This window comes from Thermomyces lanuginosus, assembly GCF_041956635.1.
Source record: "Thermomyces lanuginosus strain ATCC 200065 unplaced genomic scaffold VTN49scaffold_40, whole genome shotgun sequence".
Lineage (NCBI taxonomy): Eukaryota > Fungi > Ascomycota > Eurotiomycetes > Eurotiales > Trichocomaceae > Thermomyces > Thermomyces lanuginosus.
The window spans coordinates 257,160-280,052 of NW_027192374.1; the positions used below are offsets into that span (position 1 = coordinate 257,160).

General features: G+C 53.5%; 8 protein-coding genes across 8 annotated transcripts; 4 read left to right on the plus strand and 4 right to left on the minus strand.

Annotated features, from left to right (window-relative positions):
- Positions 1-578: 578 nt before the first annotated feature.
- Positions 579-1,284, plus strand: VTN49DRAFT_6050 (uncharacterized protein; the record flags this gene model as incomplete). Its single annotated transcript, XM_069414176.1, has 2 exons — positions 579-1,101; positions 1,154-1,284. 2 exons carry the CDS (start codon positions 579-581, stop codon positions 1,282-1,284), a joined length of 654 nt encoding a protein of 217 aa, XP_069265448.1.
- Positions 1,285-4,791: 3,507 nt separating this feature from the next.
- On the plus strand, positions 4,792-6,111 carry VTN49DRAFT_6051 (uncharacterized protein; the record flags this gene model as incomplete). The annotated part of the gene is made up of 3 exons (XM_069414177.1): positions 4,792-5,123; positions 5,193-5,470; positions 5,525-6,111. 3 exons carry the CDS (start codon positions 4,792-4,794, stop codon positions 6,109-6,111), a joined length of 1,197 nt encoding a protein of 398 aa, XP_069265449.1.
- A 140-nt stretch (positions 6,112-6,251) lies between these two features.
- VTN49DRAFT_6052 (uncharacterized protein) lies at positions 6,252-7,908 on the minus strand (the record flags this gene model as incomplete). The annotated part of the gene is made up of 2 exons (XM_069414178.1): positions 6,252-7,206; positions 7,274-7,908. The coding sequence occupies 2 exons, from the start codon at positions 7,906-7,908 to the stop codon at positions 6,252-6,254; spliced, it is 1,590 nt and encodes a 529-aa protein (XP_069265450.1).
- Positions 7,909-9,357: 1,449 nt separating this feature from the next.
- VTN49DRAFT_6053 (uncharacterized protein) lies at positions 9,358-9,786 on the plus strand (the record flags this gene model as incomplete). The annotated part of the gene is made up of 2 exons (XM_069414179.1): positions 9,358-9,573; positions 9,625-9,786. 2 exons carry the CDS (start codon positions 9,358-9,360, stop codon positions 9,784-9,786), a joined length of 378 nt encoding a protein of 125 aa, XP_069265451.1.
- Positions 9,787-9,940: 154 nt separating this feature from the next.
- VTN49DRAFT_6054 (uncharacterized protein) lies at positions 9,941-10,543 on the minus strand (the record flags this gene model as incomplete). Its single annotated transcript, XM_069414180.1, has 1 exon — positions 9,941-10,543. The coding sequence occupies one exon, from the start codon at positions 10,541-10,543 to the stop codon at positions 9,941-9,943; it is 603 nt and encodes a 200-aa protein (XP_069265452.1).
- Positions 10,544-11,575: 1,032 nt separating this feature from the next.
- VTN49DRAFT_6055 (uncharacterized protein) lies at positions 11,576-13,829 on the minus strand (the record flags this gene model as incomplete). The annotated part of the gene is made up of 2 exons (XM_069414181.1): positions 11,576-13,676; positions 13,759-13,829. The coding sequence occupies 2 exons, from the start codon at positions 13,827-13,829 to the stop codon at positions 11,576-11,578; spliced, it is 2,172 nt and encodes a 723-aa protein (XP_069265453.1).
- Positions 13,830-14,117: 288 nt separating this feature from the next.
- Positions 14,118-14,513, plus strand: VTN49DRAFT_6056 (uncharacterized protein; the record flags this gene model as incomplete). The annotated part of the gene is made up of 1 exon (XM_069414182.1): positions 14,118-14,513. One exon carries the CDS (start codon positions 14,118-14,120, stop codon positions 14,511-14,513), a length of 396 nt encoding a protein of 131 aa, XP_069265454.1.
- Positions 14,514-16,070: 1,557 nt separating this feature from the next.
- On the minus strand, positions 16,071-22,763 carry VTN49DRAFT_6057 (uncharacterized protein; the record flags this gene model as incomplete). The annotated part of the gene is made up of 2 exons (XM_069414183.1): positions 16,071-16,596; positions 16,654-22,763. 2 exons carry the CDS (start codon positions 22,761-22,763, stop codon positions 16,071-16,073), a joined length of 6,636 nt encoding a protein of 2,211 aa, XP_069265455.1.
- Between the last annotated feature and the right edge of the window lie 130 nt (positions 22,764-22,893).

Sequence of the window (22,893 nt, forward strand, 5' to 3'; positions counted from 1 at the left end):
ACTCTTCCGGACCGCAAAAGAGCCGAAGAAAAGAGAAGCAAAAAGAAGCGGTTGGACCCTCTGCGTTACCCACTCTCTGAGTATTGGAGAGATAAACATGGACCCCTAATCAACCGCCCGACTCGTGCGGGAAGCTCCTCGTGAGCACAACCCACGGTCTCAGCCGACGCTAAGCCCCGTTTAGGATTAGTTTGCCGACCGTTGCCTCCGCACCTCGGCTGATGAGCCCGATTCTCCAGATCACGTGAACCCGTCTTGGCATCTTCTTTACTCTGCTCCAGTCTGACAGCTGAAACGGTGGGCATTTTAGATGGCAGGAAAGGGCGCAACAAGCGGGCTCAAAAGATTCAATCCACGGCCCAAAGTCACAACCAAAGTCATTGTCTGTTAGACAATATCGCGATTGATCCCGGGTTCATCCAGTGGGCCCCCGTCAGGCGATGCACAAGCCAAGCCCACCCCATCTGTGTGTCTCAAACATTGCCTCTCCGCATTTTCTGGCTCGACGCCACTAGTAGTGATCAGATCGCTTGCGATAACGCCCCCCGGCCGCGTGATTCCGATCGTAACCCTGATGGATGGAGCAGCCCCGCGATGACGAGAGGGGTCCAGGCGATCTTGTGTCGCCGGACAACCAGGATAACGGCGATGGTTCGGAGAACAACTCTTCCGCGCAGTTGACGGTCCCGAACGACGTGGCATCTTCTTCCCCTCGCGCCGACGACCGCTCGGTCTCCTCCGGGGTCGTGCCGCCGCCGTATTGGAACCATGACAACCGCCGGCTATCACGCGCGTCCTTTGCCTCCGACTCCTCGCTGCCGGCCGCCATCACGCTCGAAGACCATACCGCGGACCCCAACTCCGACACCAGTCGCGGCCTCTGGGCCAAGAGCGTCACCATCGATGACCATGTCGTCGTCTCCGGCAAGTCGGATCTCGGCGCCTACGTCGTCTGGATCTGCAAGGTGCAGACCTTGGATGGCGGGCCGGTGTATTTCCGTCTGAGGTATTCCGAGTTTGACGAGCTGCGTAGGCTGCTCAAGGATGCGTTTCCGCATGCAAAGAATGCGTTGCCGCCGCTGCCGCCAAAGAGCGTTTTGTGTAGGTGCGGCCCATTCTTGTAGTTGAACAGAACGAGCTGACCATGATTCAGTCAGGTTCCAGCCAAAGTTCCTGGAGTCGCGGCGTAAGGGACTGCAGTACTTTCTCAACTGTGTCCTGCTCAATCCAGAATTCGCGGGGTCGCCGGTCCTCAAAGACTTTTTGTTCTCTCACCGAACCTAATGGCGCCTCCCCACTGGCTGACTAAACTGGGGTCGTCGATTGATTCAGCTTTCCCTGACAAAACTGTTAGTGAAGCGCAACTGGAACCCGAGTAGCTCACCCAGTCGGTGTCGTATGCTCTAATCGACCGGCATTACATTATTACCTCGAGCAAAGTCTCGTCGCCAGATTTGATTCTTGTGGCGTTATGAGCTGAAATCACGAAATGAAAACTCATATGGCATTCCAAGATGCTCTGGTTGTTCTCATGGTTCAGTCGTAGACATTACGTCCCTGGTACAGGATTAGTGATAGTTTGGATTGTAGCAGCAGAGGCGGCCAACTCTCGCATTGCATAATGATCTCATCCTGGGCGATAGGTACCTCCACACGTCCGGATGAGGAAGGACCGAGCAGTCCAGCCCAACCATCTTCTTTGTTGGTATCCTCAATACATCATATACATGGCTAGCAAATGCAAGCGCACAGTTAGCTCCTGTCCTACATGTTGTGGCATCGACTCGATTGGTTACTAGCCATTAGAGCAAATGAGTCTTGCCGTTAATGTCCTTTTTGTACCAGGTGACACGTTTCCTTGTGCCCGAGGAACGAAAGCAGTCGTTTGCGAAAGAACTGTAGTAGATACTGGACGAGCATGTCATACTGTCTATGTCATGGGACAAAGAACACAGCAAGGCAAAGAGCTCACTCGTGTTGGTTTCATTTTGCCCTGAAGGCAACGTCGGGTGATTCGGTTCCTTGTTGCCGAACAATTGCGTCAGTGGTCCCTGCTTGGTAATTTAACGAGCGGACTTTTGGCAAGCTATCACGGAGGAAAGCAGGAAATACTCTGTTGGTCGTGCCAGGATCAAGGATGAGATGGACACTTCAGCGGCCTGCAAAGATTATCTCGGACATATGCCTTGATCAGTTGCAGCCGTATGCGAGTCTCATCACACAAGGGAACCTCTTGATGATGAGAAGACTTTGTCTCGGCAAAGCGGCATTTTGCTGAAACAATGGATAGATGACATCCCGAGCGATGAGTGCCAGATCCCTCGACGAGGATGGCGGGAATATCCGCTTTGCAGTGGGTTGGAGCCTGAAAAATGGTGTTTTGGTCCCAAAATCTCCGGGATAGCTTGATCGCATCACCAAGCGGGCCGAGATACTTATCTAACGTTGCTGGAAAGGCGGTCGAGATAACAGTTGTTGTCGACCAGGATGAGGCAATTTGCTTCAGGACTGGCCGGGAGGTTCAATGATCATAGTTGAATTAGGGACAGGGATGCGTAGTGCAAGGCTAACAGGGATTTGCCGATAATGCATGAAAGTGAGACCAGGGGAAAGATCCGGTCAGTGCGCGGGGTAGACCGAGATAATGATTTCCGATCTCTGCTTGAAACGATGGCAAAAAAGAAGACGTTAATTGATCACAGCATCCTAGTATTGAAGGAGAATCACAATGCCCACTCAGGATGGTTGATTTCTATGGCATGTGATTACCATCTCAAAGTACCATTCGCAATTCATGCATTCGATCTGAACGTAGCATGATCGCCATAGCCAGGTACAAGCGAATAACTCGCCGTCACACGATATGCCACGCTTGCATTCGCTTGCCGGCGCAGTGAAGAAGCGGTCACGGCAGATCACTGGCCATGGCGGTACTTGCCGACATGTAGCGGTATAGCAACCGCGCGGAAAAAATGGCGCGATCGAGAGACAGACTGTACTTACGGGATCGACAAATGGAATCGAGCCGTTGCACTGTACGGGCCCAAATATCAGATCTTCAGCATCCCGTCATGGCTTAGGGACAGGTACCTAGAACCTCGTATTAGGTTAGGTTCTATGATCGCCATGATGACAGTAACAGCATTGTGAGATTAGCAGCGAATAGAAGAGATTGGCGTCAGAAATCCTTACTTATCGGAGTTCCACAGTGACAGTTGGGCGATGCGATGCCGCCGATGGGCTCCGAGTCTGCCTCGGTACTCCGTACCGAATCGGCGAATACCGATCCCGCCTCCACCACCAACTGGCGTCGTGTGTCCACTGCAATCTCAACGGCCGTTGGCCCCGTTGATAACTTAGCTTGCTGTAGCCTACAATCTGCATGCTGGTGTATAAAATTGTGGCTGCTCCAATGCACGGCATATGTTAGTTGATCCCTGTCCCGGGCGGATCAACCGCTCGGCATGTAACCTGTATGGCTGTGCGATTGGTCCCTGGTATGAGGACATGTAACTTCAGTGTGTATTCCGATCTTTGGGAAGTCGAGGTGAGACATGAAACGGGCGAAGCCTGAACTTTGAGGGGAGCATTGCAGCTTTGAAGGAGCCTCTTCACAGGTTGCAAGGGAATCGCATAAGATTTGCCAAGAATTATCAACCTTATCGGGCGATCCAAAATTAGCTTCAATTGGTCCGCTCGGTGTTGGTGCTTGGCAGCATGAGTCATCATTGGCATAGAAGTGTGGAGGGAAAAAGCTTACTAAATCTTGGCATAGCCACACGCCCACAGGCACGGCTTGTTAGTACACTCGGTTCCTGGCCTGACCTGAGCCCCTCCGCCAGTGACCGCTCGGTGCCTCGAGGTACCTGCGTTAAAAGTTCTCTGCGAATCCTCCATCCTCCGAGAGTCTCCAGAGTTGGGGGTTTTTTTTTTTCTCCGTACGGCTTCAGAAGATGTTATTGGACAAATATGGAATACAGAACTGCTTCTTTGGGCTAACACCCCCGCTTATTGCGTGTAGGGCTTCGCCCACTTGCCGATCCCGGTACTGTAACTGCCATTGGGGTATTTTCATTGGACAAATCAATCCAAACTAAAACGAAACGGGTGATGACTGCTCCGATTGGGATCAGTTCATCCTTATCGGGTCCGTTACTCCACTGTTTCTCTAAGCCCGCCAATCAAGGCTTATTGCCGATATTCCTCTCGGTGTTCCCCTGACAGCGATGCATTATGCATAGTAACAACCGAAGGCCGAGCAGGAGGAAGAGCGCAAATTGGTATTCAGAACGCCGTGCTGCGGCATTTGAATATAGAATGGAACGTGATTGATTGTTCTTCAGAGGCGGATCGTCCATCATTGCACGAATCAGTTTGCGCATCACAAAGAAACGGGACTAAGCCCTGCCCAGAACCCGGAAATGAGCTAGGATGGACAGACTCATACTAGGCACAATGTTGTATTCATGGACTTCAGCTCAAGTGCGGACTAACAAGTCGGCGCCCCCCCCCCCCCCTCCCTAGTAGATGAGCAGGATGATCGACGGACCGCCGCCCCAGTGCCTAACGGACTCCACGGCTCCACGCTCGCTGGGTGGAATCCGAATCCCGGTTGCACTGGGTGCGACGCGGCTGATTGATCCATTGACACTCGTCTCTTGGTGTGTGCGGGCCCGGGAGGATTAAAAAAGAATATTAAAGAGCTCCATGGTCCCCTGAGTTCCTGGAAAGCACATCACAACCTACCCGCTCATTTCAGTTCAAGTCCACTCGTTCTGAATCTTGACCACAATGGTGCTGTCCAAGACCCTCCTTTCGGCTCTGGCGATTAGCGCCGCCGTCGTGGATGCTGCTCCCACGACCGGCTCGGGCAAGATCACCGGCCTTCGGCACTTTACTTTCGAGCAGGTTGCGGCCAAGAAGAATCGTCTTCGTAACCCCATTGCCGATTATGCCCGGTCGTTGCTCAAGTTCAATGTCGATGTGCCGCAGAATATCCGCGCGGCGGCCTCCAACGGTAGCGCCGTGACCAACCCGGCGGAGAATGATATCCAATATATCACGCGGGTGAAGGTGGGAGACAGCGAGCTGGACCTGAACATTGATACGGGCTCGTCTGATCTGTGAGTATTTCGTCCCATTGATTAAAAAAGTGGAAAGAAGAGAGGATGGAAATGCTGATTGTGGATCAGCTGGGTGTACTCCCAGGAGATGCCCGCGTCACAGAGCAAGGGCCATGACCTCTACCAGCCCAGCGAGAACGCGAGGAAGTTGGAGGGCCACACCTGGCAGATCCGCTACGGCGACGGCAGCTCGGCCCGCGGAGATGTCTGGGTCGACAGCGTGACCATTGGCGGCGTGACCGCGGAGGAACAGGCCGTCGAGACTGCGCAGCAAGTCAGCGCGCAGTTCACGCAGGACACTGACAACGATGGTCTGGTTGGACTTGCGTTCAGCAAGATCAACACTGGTAGGTCGTATCCATTACCTTTTGCTGTTGATTACATGTACTCACCATTGATAGTTAAACCCAACCAGCAAAAGACCTTCTTCGACAACGTCAAGGACGAGCTCGACCTGCCGCTCTTCGCGGTGACCCTGCGCAGCCAGGCTCCGGGCCACTACGACTTTGGCTACATCGACGAGAGCCGCTTCAAGGGTGAGATCACCTACAAGCCGGTGGACGACAGCGAGGGCTTCTGGACCTTCACCGCCGACGGTTACTCCGTCGGCGACAAGGGCGGCACTGGCGCCCCGATCACCGGTATTGCCGACACCGGTACCACCCTGCTGTTGGTTGACGACAGCGTCCTCGAGGACTACTACGCTGAGGTTCCTGATGCCGTCAACGACAACAGCATCGGTGGCTACGTTTTCCCGTGCAACACCAAGCTGCCGTCCTTCACCGTCAAGATCAACGACTACGATGCCGTGATCCCCGGCGAGTACATCAACTACGCCCCCGTGGATCGGACCGGCACCTACTGCTACGGCGGCATCCAGTCCAGCCAGGGTCTGGGCTTTGCCATCTTCGGTGACGTCTTCCTCAAGAGCCAGTATGTCGTTTTTGATGCGGATGGTCCGAAGTTGGGCTTTGCGGCTCAGGCTTAAAATTTTTTCCCTCATTTAACTTTTTCTTCATGTTTGATAATTTGACTCTGTTCCCTTTGGAGATGGGGTAATGTAAATGATTGAAATAATTGAACCATTCAAGTAATCATAATCCTATATGCAGAGGTTTATAAACATAACTAGTAAATGTACACAAATTCATCATTCTCACGATCTGTGAGATCCAAAAACGCCTGCTCACCCACGGTTTGGTTGGCGCCTTGTTCGCCATCGGCATTGAATTCTTCAATGTCATGGTAATGCGACTGCATGGAGTGGTCGACCATCTTGGCGGGCTTGCCGTTGCGCACACGCTTACGCTCCTGCAACTTGTTGAGGAAGATGAGGTTCACCCACTGGATGAGGATGACCGCCACGAGGGTTGCGAAGATGGCGAGACATGCGCGGAGACCGGGGATATACTCGGGGGAGTCTTTCTTGTTGAACAGCAACGGGCCGATGATGTTGCCCGCGGCCGCGGCAGCATTGAACCCGGCCATGTTGACGGATTTCTTGGTCGTACCGGCCGTGTTGCCGACGATCCAGGTGACGATCAACGGGTTGCCGCCGAAGAGGAAGGCGAGGAGGTAGTAGCCGACGAGGAGCGGGGCTTGTTGCGCAGCGCCGTCACCGCGCGGCATCTTGTAGAGCACAGCTAGACCGGCGACGACGGGCAGCATCAGGACGGTCAGCACAGCACCCTTGATGCGCGCCTTTTGTGCAGCCCAGCTGCCCAGCATGATGACGATGAACTGCATGGCGCCGAATGGCATGTTCAGCAGACTTGTCTTGTACGGATCAAAGCCCAGGCCGCTGAGAATCAGAGGACCGAAGACGTTGGTGACGCTGGCGCCGACGTTGAGCAGCAGGGTCATGGCGATCCAGAGGTAGGTCTTGGGCTCGAGGATGGCTTCGACCACATGTTTCATCTTGAACTCGCGGCTGCCGGTACCGGTCTGGTTGGCTCGCAGGCGTTCGACGGCCATTGGTTTTTCTTCTTCCGTGAGGAATCGCGCGGACGGGATGTCGTTGTCGAGGAAGTACCATGCCGGAATCACGGAGACGACAGTCAACAGGCCGACAAACAGGAAGATACTGTAATTGAGTTGTTAGCTGGGATTTTTTTTTTTTTTTTTCTTCGGACGAGATTTGAGAGACGTACATTTGCCACGGCAAAAGATGCGGCGAATTGATATGTCCCAGACCGTACGAAAGAGCGGCCGCAATGATGGTCGCCCAGCCGTTGGTTCCGTACCAAGCCGCCACACGCACGGGCTGCTCGGCGCGACGATACCACTGACTGGTGATGACGCTAAAAAGTGGCAGACAGCCGGCCTCGAACAGACCCAGGAAGAACCGGGCGGCCAGCAGGGACGGGAAACTCTTGCAAGCACTCATCAGGGTCTGGGCGACACCCCAGCCGAAGACCAGCGCTGGCATCAGAATCCGATGCGGCACACGCACAATCAGATACATCGAGAAGGGTTGCCAGGCCAGCTGGGCAATGGGCGCAATCGACCCAATGAGCGAGTACTGGTTCCCCGTCAGATTGGCATCGGTCTGCAGACCAAACGTTGCCCCGTAGCCCAGGACGGTCTTGTCGAGGATCTGAAGGAAATACACCCAGACCAAGACGACCAGAATGCGCTTATCAGTCTTGCGGCGGATGCGTTTGTTGTCCTCCTCCGTAAGGGTGACGCGCTGGGCGGCCAGGCTGGCCGCCAGGTCGGCATGCTTGGTCGACAGCATGCCTTCCTTGGTGGCCGTTTCGATGTGTTGTTCAGTTTCCTTGGTCATTTTCTATCCGCCCCTGATGACCTAGGGATGAATTGATAAAGAGGAGGGAAGAAATTGATGAATCCTAGATAAGAACCCGGTCCTCTTCCCCCCGGACGGGTGCAATCTAGTGCTTCATTTATGCACGAGCAAACAATTCAACTAGCCGCAAGAGTCGGTTTGCCTCCAGCTGTATTCTCCACAGACAACTCCACGCCAAGTCCTCCTTTTAGGGCTTACAATCAGTGCCGGCCGTGCAATCATCTTGCCGGGCCGCGGGAGGAAGCTTTGGCTAACCCGGATTGGGGAGCAGCCACTTTCGGCAATGCTCAGAATGCTGGGTAAAGCACTAAAAGCACCCCCACGGATACCCCCACGCTGCCCCGCGGGGTCGCTTCACATCCCACGTTTCGCTTCAACACGTCTCATGTGAATCGAATCATATTCGTCCCCGGCCACGTGGTGGATTAGACATGTCGGCTACCAGCATGACGTCGGCTACTATTGACACGTCCTGAATGGCTGTTATTGTCCGCTGTGCTGGTGCCTTGCGTCATTGCAAGTAGACGTCGGCTATTGAAGGACATTCTGCTCTGTAGAAGCGAGTGAAAAATGGCACCATTGTAGCTTACGCGGGATGGTTTATGGACTCTTGGATGGAAAAGATGCTCACCGAGGATCTTAGCAACCAGTAAAAATGTTTATCCATTGATCAGCGTATAATTTGCATGTATCAATGTCCATAATCAAGCAGAAAAAGAAATCGAATCTAATGACTCGTACTGCCAAACTCAGTTTGCCCATACATCAAAACAGCTTCTTGGCTACGCGGACAGAATTTCTCGGCCAACGCAATCGAATATTCTTCGAATCGTCGATCCTTGGCATCATGAATCATGACAACCATTTGCAAGATTCCATAGGCGTACCGAGAGAAGCAGGCTCTTTCGTCCCGCTGGATCAATGCCAGATCATGCTTAAATATGCAACATTTCAAATCATGGATGGCAGGCCGCTGCGGCAAAACAGGTTCTCGCTTCCAGTTCCGTTCATTAACTTGATGGCGTTGATAAAGTTCATGGCGCGAATTGAACTCGAGGCTGGGGCGCCAAGGAGGTTCAAAGCTGCTTTGTCCACGGATATTGACCTCAGACCTTGACGATGTTTGACCACGCTGACAATGTTCTATAGCCGCAGCATTGGGGCATAAAACGATTCGTACAAACACCAGATCCCACTTATCCCACTAGAAGAAACAATCAAAGGGTGTGCTTTGATTAACTTTAACCCTTTTGCTTAGCCAGATCTAACTAAAAAGTTAACCCCATTCGAGGAATCCCGCTTTTGGAATAGTTCCAACTCTGCCCAACCTATCCACGGCAACAGTCCAGACCGGACATCCCATCGCCATCTGATTATTAGTTGTCAACGGGGAAGCCACCAGCTTCTAGCCCAACGTTAGACTAAACCATGTCTGCTAAGCCGCCCCTCCTCCAACTCATCCGCGCCGCCCGCGCCAAAGGAAAGGAAAGCTACAAGCTGCACGTCTCCTGCCACGTTAAGCCCAACGCAAACGCCCGCCGCGAAGGCATCATCGCGGTCGACGATGATCAAGTCGAGATCTGCGTGTCTGCGGTGCCAAGGGATGGGGAGGCAAACGCTGCCGTTACCAAAGTGCTTGCCGAGGTAAGCCTCCTCCCTGGGGGGTAAGAATAGGTAGGGTTCTGATTTTGGTAGGTCTTGAAAGTCCCCAAGTCGGATGTAAGCGTTGTTCGAGGCGGAAAAACACGGGACAAGGTGCTCTGCGTTGAGGGCGTGAGTGTTCCGAATGGTGATGAGAATGCATATTTGGAGAAGATCAAGAGTACGCTTACGGGGAGCGTGGTTGATAAGAAATGATTTATGTTTACTTTCGGTATGGCGTTACGGGTTCATCTTTATAATCATGAATTTCTGACTTGGAAATATATAGAATACTATTCATGAAGCAGCCACGTCTAGGGTATCATAGCCAACCACCCACAAAATAAAAGGAATGGGAAACATAAGAAGATCAATAATGTCCCGCCTTGTGCCTTAGAAGCTTATCATCATCCTCCTGCTGAGCTCGTCGAAGCGCGTCTTGCCATTCCCTCTCCATCCGCTCTTCGAGTTCGACATCCACATTGTTCTGGGGGTCGTCTTCAATACCGAATCCAGTCTTGACGGGACTCTCGCACCCGCGGAGGCCGATAAACCGGCCTATCCGCCGACGCTTGGTTTCCAAGTCAACTGTATGCTCGTTCGGCGTCCCGACCCATGCGGGTATGTGGACAGGGTATCCAAATGTCTCAGGCACCGGCGGCCAAACTTGATGGTAGTGCCGTGCCATACTGTCTAGTTGCTCGTGCGTGAGTAGGTGAAAGGCTAGGATGGACACGGGAAAATCTGGATGCGGGAGGCCCGTTGTGATGGAGACGAGCGGGACGAGGGGGCTGGCGAGATATTGGAGGGTGGAGAAGAAGGCTGGATGGACCTTGCCTGGTACTGGAGGTGCTGTCGCGTCGGTGTGGTTGGTATGGGATTCTTCTTCCCTAAAAGTTCTGGGCTCCAAGATTGGCGGCGATCGGCGCGCCTTGTGCTCCTCTTCCGAGGGGAACTCTTCGTCCATGCTCATGTCGGCACTTGTTCTGATGGTGTGCTGCTTCTGATCCGCGATGTCGTGAGTGATTTACCCGACCCAGATGGATCTGAGCAGTGCGATGATCTCACCCAGTCGGACCTTGCCGACTATATAACTTCTTGACAGCCATATCAAAGCTCCTTTGACTCAAGATGAGCTTGCCGACCTCGGCAGAGAACTCGACCGTTTTTCTCGAGAGCTCTCTGGCCGTATACCGCATTCAAAACCTTCAAAGGCACTCCCTCATTGTTCGTCCGCCCAGAACGTCCCTGTGACAAAGCAACCATGAGAGATGATCAACTCGATCGTGTTTCAGAAGTTGAGCCTTCTGACACAAGCACCGAGAAAGGACAATGGCATAGAAGAATTCTAGAAAATTTCCTTGTTAGGAGGGAATCTTGGCTAATTGTGGGTGTTTAACAATGCACAATGGTGTAAAACTACGTTTCTCTTAAAGATGGAACAATGGACAATGGAATTCGAAATGTATGGCTTTGTTCGCAAGGATGACGAAGGCATTATATGGTCTTCACACAGCTGACCGTGGCAGCGTTGACAATCTGAAGAAGCAATGGGTTGAATGTGAGAACTGTACATCGTATTCATCTTCGTGACTACAGTTCATTCAATCATTATAAACTGTATGTATTTACATACATGCTTGGGTAGAATCAAAAAAATATTCTGCAGACACATGTCTCCAGAAGAGCAAATGAATGTAAATTCCAATGCCGCTCCGCAATCAGATTGAGCTGACGATCTCGACTCGATATGGCTGGATAAGGAGATAGGAAATGGTGGTGACGAACCAACAAAGAAATCACGGTTTGGAATCAGAACACTGCCTCCGCCGTCAGCAAACAAAGCACGATCAAAGAACATTGCTTTCTGCCAGCTGAAAGCGTCTGACAAACAGTCACAAATACTTACTTGAAGTGAAGAAAAAGGCATGCCATATCGAGATCGAGTACAAGTACCGCACGACCTGCCAACGGAGAGCATCACAGATCTAGCCAACCTTCAATCTTAATTGATAGGCTGGGGAGAGTCGGTGCTGATCGGCGGCAGACCGACGTGCGTGTTGATCCAGTTAAAGACGGCCTGATGCCAGACGAGAGAGTTCTCCGGATTCAGCACCCAGTGGTTCTCGTCTGGGAATTCCAGGAAAGCGCTCTCGACACCCCGGACCTGCAGCACGTTGAAAGCCGCCAGGCCCTCGGCGATGGTCAGACGGTAGTCCAAATCGTTGTGGATGATCAGGTGTGGCGTCGACCAGTGCGCGGTGAAGCGAGACGGATCCCACTTCTTCCACTCCTCGGGGACCTCCCACAAAGTGCCCTTCATTTCGACCAGAGGGAAGTACAGCTCCTCGCTTGCCCACTGCGCGGTCATGCTGAACACACCATCGTGCGTCACCAGGGCCTTGAACTTGCGGCCGAGATCGTGGCCCTGGATCCAGTTGACCATGTAGCCACCGTACGAGGCGCCCAGGGCCACTGCGCGGTCAAAGTCGATGAACTTGAACGTCCTGCGGGCGTGCTCGAATCCGCGCTCCAGGTCAATATAAGGCAAGCCACCCCACTGACCCTGGATGGAGTCCTGGAATTCCTGTCCGAAACCCGTGCTGCCCGTCGGGTTCGGAGCAATGACAACGTACCCTTGCTCGGCAAACACCGCCGGGTTCCAGCGCGTGCTCCATGAATCGGCCCAGGAGCCCTCGGGGCCGCCGTGGATGAGGAAGGCCAGTGGGTACTTTTTGCGCGGGTCGAAGTTGGACGGCTTGATCAGCCACGAATGGACCCGCCGACCCTTTGCGCCCTTGAACCAAAACTCCTCCAGCTGCTTCCGGGACAGGCCAAAGGCGGCGCCGTGGTCGCTGGCTGACGACACCACCTCCACTGCGTGCGGTTTGCTCGGGTCAATGATCGAGTAGAGGCTGCTCTCGACAAGGCTGGTGCTGGAAACCAACAGCTTATCCGAGTCGGCAGACAGAGATTCAGCAGACGACACGCTTCCCTCCCAGGTAAGTTTCTGGAGGTCATGGGGCTTGGCTCTCTCGACATGCTTCACTGGCAGCCGGTACAGGATATTCTTGGCCTGATCCTCGACCGCAATCAGGAAATACTTGTTATCCTTGGTCCACGACACCGAGCCGGGACTCCGATCCCACAAGCCCTTTCCATCCTTCGATGCAAACACTTCGACAGCGTCTGGAGAGTGTCCGTTCCGTGGATTCCGAACCAAGACGATGCGGTTCTTGTCCGACTCATACATGTCCTTTTCCTGCGCCAGCAGGACGACCGACTTGCCATCGGCCGAAAGACTAGGCGAGGACTTGGCGCCCTTGAGACCCTTCAGGTGGACAACATTTGCCTTCTCAACGCGGTGCTCCGTCCACGACGAAATAGGAATATAATACAACAAAACCGCCGTGTGAGTCGCCGGCGTCAGAGACGGATCCTTGGCCACGAAGGCGACCGCATTCGCGTTGATATCGAAATGATCCGTTCCGCCAAACGGAGGGATGGGAGTCTCCACACCCTTCAGGCCCGCATCGGCCAGCAGATTCTTGATATCAGAGAGGACATATCCCTTTGCTGACGATTTCTCCAGGACACCGTAGAAGAGCGAGTTCCGCTGAGGCTCGATATACACATCCCAATGCCGCACCCAGATCGAAGTGTAGTAGCGCCCTGAGGATAGCGGTTTCTCCGCGGTCTCCGAGTTATACAGCGATCCATCGGGGTTTGCCTGGCCGGAAACCACAATGCCCACCTTGCCGTCATCGAGAGGAGTAACTTTCAGATCCCCCACGGGACCCGGCGCCGTCCCTGCGACATACTTGGCATCCGGAGTGAGAGCATCGCCAACGACAAATTTTGTGGTCCCGTTCTCGCCCCCTTCCAGCCAGAGGAGCAAGTTCCCGTCTCCTAGCCACTGCGGATTGGACGGGTGTACCTCAGTGCTGCTGATCAAGGCACGAGACTCCTTTGTGGCGAGATCAATCACCCGGAGCTCATATGTCCTCTCGTGTTCATCGAAGGAGTAGGTGGATTGGGTGTACACGGCAAGGGTGCCGTCGGAGTTGGGGATGGCGGGATCACGCCGGGGGGCAGACAGGAGGACCCTAACCAGCCATTTGTTAACTTGCATTCATTCATTCATTCGTTCATTCATGTTGATGGACAATGGGGGAAGCGTGGGCATACTCCGGCGTAAACTGGACAGCGTGGATCGACACGCTAAAGCAGATCCCAATCAACAAGTTGATGGGACGCATTGTGACTGAGAGTTTGCAACACTCAGTTTGTTTCGAATCACCACAATGTCCAGGGTTACTTGGGGAACAGTTCCAGTGGTCCTGGACCTCACCTATTTATTCGGCGTGGCCCTGCACGGACGGATACTACCAAGGGCACGTCTAAGCGAGGCCTAATATCGAACAGAATGCCGAGAGGTGCCAGTCATTACTGTACAAAATGCCGAGAGGTGTCAGTCATTTGCATTCACGTATCTCATCATTCGATGTTCAGCTATCATCATCGTCTGCTGAGCGCACTTTGCGTCAATGCGGAAATACTCGAGAGAGCCGGCGTACTCTGAATGGCCATACCATGTGGATTCCCCTGACTTTAGCGTCTTGTCTCTCTTCCCGGATTCGTCCATTCTTATCGTCAACCTGCATCTCCTCCACGCGGCCGCTTTTCCTATCTTCCGTGTGGAGTTCTTGGAATGCTTCTCCTCACTTGAATGCTCCCTTAGCGCGTTCCTCCTGCTAGGGATCCTGGTATCACGCAGGGTTCCTGGTTCTCCCCGCTTCAAGGTCTGTGTAATAAACGGTCCGGCCTTTTCGCCGACCTCGAATCGAACTTTTCTCAGCGACACATTTCCCCCAGATCACCGGTCAGCAACCATGCTCACAGTCTCACGGCCCAATGGCTCGTCGTCTGCGAGAGGAGGTTAGAGTGGGAGCGTGTGGATGAGGTTCGACGGCGGAGTTTTCCGACGTGGATTCGCAAAGGCCAACGCCGAGCCCAAGCGGCCCAAGCCGCCCTCTTGGCTGGTTGCTTGAACAAAGTGGCTGACGGTAGGGCTACTGCCTCTGGTAATATGGTTCTGCTCTCTCTCTATGTAATCACTACAATCTAGACTCGATGAGGTGATGGGTGCATGGAAGGGATTGGAAGCTGCAGGATACTTGGAAGCACCTCAAGAGAGATGGCATCGATGCGAGGCGACCATGGCAGCAATTGGCAATTGCAGCTCTACATTAGGCTACCATCGGCGCACCAGTGGGATAATAGGCTGATTCCTTCTACTGGCCTGAGGGAGCTACTATGCGGGAGATGCCGAAACCTGCAGCTCAGCTCAGCTTTGTTGTTTTATGGATCAAGAAACACGTTCTGGGCCACACTCAATCCTTCATCAGTTGCAAGTAGCCTCGGCTGAATCGAGATGATCAAGCTTAAGTGATTAGTCGAACAGGAAAAAAAAAAAAAAAAAANAAAAAAAAAAAAAAAAAAAAAAAAAACGTTGACCTCATTCCCTTGATTCATCGCGTTCCATTCAGTTCTTCCCGTGGGTCTTCTCTTCCTCATCCGAGATCCGATGCGGACGTCCAGCTTGCTACTGGATTCGGAATTCCTCGATTGATGGATAGATGCCGTACCTTGTCCTCCATCTGCCATTTCCCGGATGGTTATTCCTCTATGGAATGGAATTGAAGGGGCCCCCCCCTGGGGATATCTTTTCCGTTGTCAAATACCTATGCCATTTATCTTACCCATCCCTCTGAGCAATCTTCTCTTCAAGAGCTGAAAACCCCGAAAATAACCGGCTGCATATTTGGAGCAAAGGCCCCTTCTCTCGGGACAGTAGTATCCCTCGCTACCAGGCCTCCTATTCGCTCTGGATACCGCGGCCGGAGAGACGCGGCAAGCTAATACTGGGGTTTGTTCAGAGCTCAATGGGGCTCGCGGCATTTCTTGGAGGTATTACGGAGGATGAGTTAATTGATCAGCAGAACCCCTGCCTATGGGTGACAGGGGTGGATAGATGATTCATTTTTATGAGTGTACTCCATGTCTCCTCTTGTTGTCCGTGCACCTCATACCTCCAATTCACTGTCTATGAGCGGTAGAATACTCCGTACATGGGGGGAAAAAAAACATCAGCATTCATCATCTGCGAATTGGCATGGCTTCAGTGCATTCTCTGTATTTATTTGACAGGTTTCTCTTCGGCATTGGGACGCTCGGGATGTAGGCTACAAACATAAATTTTGATGTGACGTAAATGTATATATATTGTATTGTACGAAGGAGGCTTCTTGGTAAGCGTCGGTCAACATCTTGGGATCAGATAGGCAAAACGGAGTACATAGACAGGCCGTTAACATGTCGACCACGAAAGGACGGGTATACAGAAGAGATATTGCCATTGATACAAGCCCATAACCGATAGAATACAGTTCCATACCCATAACCCAACAAGACAAGAAGTGATTCTCAAACAAGACACATCATTCGCTTTCTTCCTCACTCTCATCCTCATCCATCCCCTCTGCTGCCGTGACTTTAAACGTCGGGTCCTGATCGACCCCCACGTAGCTATCACACATCAAGTACAGCGTCAGCTCATGCTCACCCGGCGTCGGGACCACGTATTCGAGCCGCAGTTCAAGCTTGCGGCCCACCGTCACCCGCTTGATCGCCAGGAGGCTCTTGGTCTTGTCCTCACCGACGACCAGCCACCAGTTCTCCATCTTGGTGCCCGGGTAGAACGGCGCGTGCACGGTCGTGTCGACCTCGTCGTCTTCCTCGACGTCGCGCTCGATCTTGATCTTGAGGTATGCAGGCTCGCCGGCGACAATGTTGTCGGGGTCTTCGACCTGGAAGTCCAGCTCGACATTGGGATATTTGTCGTTGGTGAACGCGGCCGCCTGCGCGAGCTGCTTGTTGTCGAGGCCGAGACGCTTGACCAGTGTGTTGTAGTCCTTGTTCTCGGACGGATCCATGGCTTCCATGAACTCGAAGATGTCGTTGATCCTGGAGGGATGAACGTTAGTAGAGCAATCTTCGCAGATTAGCTGGTAAGGTACATACCCAAACTCGTTTGCCACGCGAATGACCTCGGGTGTGAAATGGGGGATCTGCTTCAGTGGGCTGTCGCGATCCCACATAGCCTGCACAACCATCTGCGACATTTCCATGGCGTACATGGCGTTCAGGTGGCCCTCCGATGATAGAACGTCCACGCATGCCGACAGCAGATTCAGCACCTTGCTGACAATGACTTCTTGGTCCTTGGCAAGATCGATCGGCAGCTGCATGCGCGAGAAGTACGCCTGTAACAGCACAAAAGCCTTGAAATGTGGAGAATCGTACGACGGCTGCGACATCTTCACCGGCACGCGATCGTACACTCGGCGGAGAAGGTGCTCCTCGTGTCGCCGCATCTGGATCGTCTCGAACTCGGTCGCCGACGTGACAATCTCTAGGATGCCCTTGAGCTTCGTGCGGCCAGTCAGAGACAGCAAGAAGGTCTGCATGGTAATGAAGGAAATATTGTAGTAGGCCGCGATCATGGCCGCATTCAACGGCGACACGCTGTCGTCGTCCTCGTCCAGGTCGATGATCTTGGCCTCGGACAGTTCCTTGAGCGTGTTCTCAACCAGCTCCGACAGGAACGTGCTGAGACCCTCATGGCTGAGGTCGCTGAGACCGTAGAAACTCGGGTTCGCAAGGAGGCGCCGGTAGAAGTACGTGTACGTCATCCAGTCGACGGCATCCTGCGTGGAGGTGATGGTCTTGGTGCTGATCTCTGTGACAAAGGCATCGTGCAAGTACACCTGCAGGTGGCTTTCGATGGGAAGCGCCTCGTTCAAGAACTTCTTGTAGTGGTCGCGCTTCACCTGCGAAGTCATCAACACGCCGCGACCAATCTTGTCCTGTCCCGGTCGCGAAGCCTTGCCGAGCATCTGCAGGACTTCGCTGATAGGGTAATCAATGTACCGATGCTCCCGGCCTTCGTAGAACTGCGTATTCATGATGATCACCAGATGGGCTGTCAAGTCGATCTCCCAGCACACATCCCGAGACGCCAGCATGACCTGAATCGCACCAATGTTGTACAAGTGCGTGACAATGCGCTTGTCATTGTTGCTCAATGCTTCGTGGTAGTAGCCGACACCGTGCGAGATAGACTCGGCCAACGTGCGCTCATGCAATCGCTCCAGCAAAGGCTTGATATCTTCAACGTCGACATGCAGGAAGCGATCCTCGTTGTCGTCCGCCACGCATGCGGCCAGGAGGTCAATTGCTGTCGACCGAACTTGTTTCCGGTTCGGGACGAACACCAAGGCTGGCTTGTCCGGAGACAGTTGCAAGATCGAGTGATAGGCCGGCTTCGCCATGGCCATCATCAACGACGGGAAGTGGGGGATGCTGTAAGACTGGATGTGAAGCTCGAGCGGCACCGGTCGCACGTGAGGGCTAAAATTGTAGATGGTGTGTTTGTTGGCTCCAATCCATTCACCAAGATCGCGAGCATTTGATAGAGGCACACTCAAGCCGATGATCCGCATGTCATTCTCGGTTTGTAGGGCAATGTAATGCATACGGGACACGACGACCTCGTAGATGTAGCCGCCATATCCACCGAGCATGTGCAGCTCGTCAGCAATGAAGAGCTGAACGGACTGCACGTTCTTCCGCCTCTGCCACTGTCTCGACAAGACATCCCATTGAACGGGCGTAGCGAGAACCAAGTCGGCTGACTCGAGCAGCTTCAGATCAGCCGTCGTCTCACCGGTGAGCTTGACAATCTTCTTTCCACCAGCCACCCCGCTCAAGCGCTTCGACCAGTCGTTGTACCGCAAGTCGACGAGCTCTTGGAAAGGCGCAACATAGACTGCCCGGCCCTGCTTGCCTTGGGCCCAGTGGCGCAGTAGAGCGAACTCTGCACAGACAGTCTTGCCGCTTCCGGTTGGAGAGCAGACCAAGACATTGTCATCTGTATCGAACAGCGACTTGAACACCTGGCTTTGAATCCTGTTGAACTCGGTCCAGTTGGGATATAGCTTCTTGAAGTCGTCGCGCTTCAACGCCTGCACCGGAACCCGTTGAATGTCCAGCAGCGGCGTATGAGGCGGGAAACGCTCGGGCAGAATTAGTTTCTGGAACGAGACTGCGATCTTGGTTTCAGAGTGCATCCAACGATCCGAGATCAAGGAAATGAAGTAGTTGGGTGGCATTGGCTCCGTAATAGGCACCGTGAATTCAACAAGATGCTCGTTCATTTCGGACTGAGCGTATTCCCGGCGGAGGATAAACTGGTCATGGAAAAGGATTTCTTCACCATCGCAGTCCTCGACGAGGATCCAAAAGCTTTCGGCGACCCCGTGAATGGAATCATCCCACGTGAAGTTGGGAGTGATGGTCAACTCGACGCGAAGCATGGACCGAGTGATCGGCTGGACCTGCGCCTGAACTTCAAGACGAGGGAACTTGGACACAAGGTCACAAACGATCCGACCCGCCTTGGGCATGCCGAGAAGCTCTCCCATGCGCGGAGGGTCGAGGTCAAAGTAGCTTGACCAGGGCACGTCGATTCGTTCGGACTTTTGGATAATGTCCCGAGGGCAGGATGGGAACTGGCGAAGGGGCGACATTGTCGGCCACATTCGCTTTTCTGCCATCTTGCACATGTTCAGAGCAATTCTGGCAACGGACGCCCAGCCTTTCCTCAAGCAAATTTCGAAAATGGCTCGCAGAATACGGCCAGCCGACTGCGTCACGTAAACCATATCGGCCATCAGAGCGAGGCCCTCCAGTTTCAGACGGGAAATGTACGCCTGGAGGAGAACGTTGATCTTCGCATGTGGTTCCTCGATCCCCTCTTTTACAGGCACCGGCACACGGCCAAGCAGCTTGGCCAACTCCAGTTTCTCATCCTGGCGCACTGGGATGTATTTGAACTCCTCACTCAAGGAGAAAATCCGGAAGAGGTCCACCGTGCTGATCATCGGCTGGAGGTGGTTGTTGTAGGTCATCATCGAATTGTGACTGATGTAATAGTGGGAGGCGACCCGCCCGAGCTCCGTAGACTGCAGTCGTCCGGTCTTGCGGTCGTATTTGATGAGCCCAGTTCGCTCGAGAACAGTGGCGGCCGAGTGAATGAGGTCGACACGCATCTGCACAAGCGCATCATCATCGGCGTAGTCCGCGCCAACACTGTACAACCCCGGAGACCGAAGCATCCGAACATAGAGATACGTGTATCCGAGCCACTCGACGCCCTCGTCTCGGGTGCGAACGTTGCCCAGGACGATCTCAGCGTTCAAGTTGTCCGCAAGCTTGCTCATCAACTGACTTTCGATTGGCAACTGCTGGTTGAGCAGCGACAAGTAGAATTGAAGCTCGCTCTGCGACGTGATGATGATACCTTCACCAAATGTATCGTATTGTGGGCGACCCGCTCGTCCCAGCATTTGCAGAACATCCTGAGGGTTCAGTTCAACCCAGCTACCTTTTTCTGGAGAGTAGACCTGCGTTCCCTTAATGATGACGGTGTGTGCCGGAAGATTTACACCCCATGCCAGGGTTGCAGTGCAGACCAGGACCTGAATAGCACCATCGCTGAACAGAGCCTGCACCGAATCACGGTCCGCCAGACTCAACCCAGCATGGTGAATGCCAAAGCCATAGGGAAGGAGGTCTTTGAGCGCCGGATCATCCACATTCTCTGCCTCTTCGGCCAAGATAGCTCTGCTGGCGGCATCACTTCGCAGAATCTGGCCGATAGTCTCCATCTCAACTGCCTTGTCTCGGATGTAGCGAGCAGTCTTGGCAGTCTCCTTGCGAGAATGAACAAAAATCAACATCTGGTTTCGATGTTGACCGACCTGCTCCAAAACTTTGTTGTAGCAGACATCGTTCATGGTCTTTAGTTGTTTGATCGCCTTCTTGTCCGTGACGCCGATAAATTCTTGCTTCAGGGGGCAAGGTCGGTATGAAGCATCAAAATGGAACAGGGCTCTTGTTGCATCTACGCGCAAGAAGCTCGCGACATCGCGGTAATTTGGCAACGTGGCGCTAAGGCCAACGATTCGGACGGGTTCGTTGGTCTGCTCGACACGTCGAATCGTTCGGCTGACGATGCTCTCAAGCACAGGACCGCGATCGTCATGGAGGAGGTGGATCTCGTCAATGATCATTAGACGAACCAAGCGAGTATAGCTGGTGTCAGTGGCCTTCCGGGTAATGATATCCCACTTTTCAGGCGTGGTAACGATGATTTGGGTGTCAGCGATCTGCTGTTTAGTGAGCTGACGGTCGCCGGTGAGCTCCGACACTCGAATCCCGTATGGCTCCAAGCGCTTTCCAAAGTTGCCTACTTGCTCCTGGACCAGTGCCTTCAGAGGCGCGATGTACACAATCTTGAAATCGTCCAGCATGATTTGTCCGGTCTCAGGATCACGATTCTTCCCGATTTCTCGGAGAATTGCAAGCATGGCCACGTTGGTCTTTCCTGAACCGGTGGGAGCGCAGACGAGCATGTTGCCATCTTCATGAAACGCAACCGGGAAGCACTTGGTTTGGATGCGGTTGAGCTCCTTTGCTGAGCCGAAGCCAACCCGTGCCCAGTCGGGCAGTTCAGAGGTTGGCATGTTCTTCTCGTCCGGGTCGCGTCGCGGCTTTGGCGCGGGGACATGAATCTCTTCATATCCCTTGAAGGTGCGCTTGGTGGAGCCTTGGGGCAGTTTAACGCTGGGATTCGTCATGAGGTGATTGCCTTGGTCGAAAACGAGGTTCTCCAGGTTGATGAGTCTCTTTGGCTGCAGGCCGCCAGCGACTCCGGCTTCCTGGGGCTTCTGTTCCTCCTTGTCCGTCTCAGGTCCCTTGGGAACGTCAATGTCCATCAAGTCCATTTTCATCTTTTTGCCTGGTCGTTGCGTATCTTCGTCGGCGGTCTTACCGCGGATTTCGTCAAGGAGGGCGCGATGGCCGGCTTCGACCATCTCACTCTCGACAAGAAGGCGTGCATCATTGTCCTCTGCCACTCTCCTCCACTTGGTTACCCAAACAATTCGATCCCGGTTTGTCACAAGCTTTGCCACCAGCTCGGGGTGATCATAGTCGACGAGCTCCATGAGATCGTTTTCGATGTCCCGCAGTGGCCGCTCGCTCCCATCCTCGGCCTTGCCTTCTAGGATAGCGAGAGCCTCCCGGGACTTCTCGTTCTGAATATGCGGATCAGGGAATATCGAGCCGAACTGTCGCTGAAGCCAGTATGCATCAATCTCACGGACTGGAATGAGGTTCTTTGTCGATGCACTCCGGCCTTTGTCACCATGAAGGCCACCGTCCAGGATCATCGCATCTTCGTCAAGACCTCGTTCTTCGGCGGCGACATCTTCACCATCGGGTCGGTCTCCCGCATCACCCGCTTCTTCATCCGATTCCTCCTCATCCTCATCATGAACTTCGTCAATCCCTCGGAGACCTTCCTCGTTATCCGACTCGTCGAAAACGACAGCGACGCCTTGTCGTTCGTCCAGCTCCGCTTCGTTCTCAGCGCCAGTACGATCCTCCATATTCTCATCTTCGTCTTGCGCGTCATAGTCTGTGATCTTCTTGCCCAAGTTGACCAACTCGTTAAATTCCTTGGCACCCATCGTGGTGCCTAGCAAGTCGTCAATTTCTTTTTTCTTGTCAAAATCCTTCATGTTGTCGTCTTTGAGAATCTCGAGGATCGCATCTGCCGCGCTGCGGACCACTTCATGTGACACATCGCCCAAGTAATTGGCAGTCATAGTCAGGATGAGGTCGTAAGTGGCTCTTGTGGCCTGCGTCCGTGGCCGATACTTGAGACCCTCAATGAGCATATCTGCGGCCGACAGGATTCCTGCGCCGCGGAGTTGGCCCTGCTCACCCCGCTTGCGCTTCCGCTGTTCGCGTTCCAGCACCTCCTCGCCTTCCCGGATTGCGCCGCGCTCGACGCCCGTCGGTACTGTCTGCATCTTTTTCGTCTTCGGAGCTGTGTCGCGAGCTACTCGCGACCCCATGTCCCGGATACTGATGCGCCCGGCGAGCGATTCGGGATCTCCCGTGGACTCGTCCGAGGGCTTCGCGATGAAACGGCGGTCCGCCTGGAGAACCAGGTTGGACATCGCCGAGTATTTGTACTGCGCAGCAATATTTGGGTCCGTCATTTTGGCGAGCGATTATTTCAATGCAGCGATATGAAGGACCAAAGGATAAACTCAACCGTCACGGTGGACGTTTCTCGCTGCTCGACTGGGAGCTGCGCGCCGGTGGCGAGAGAGGAAGTAATAGAACCCG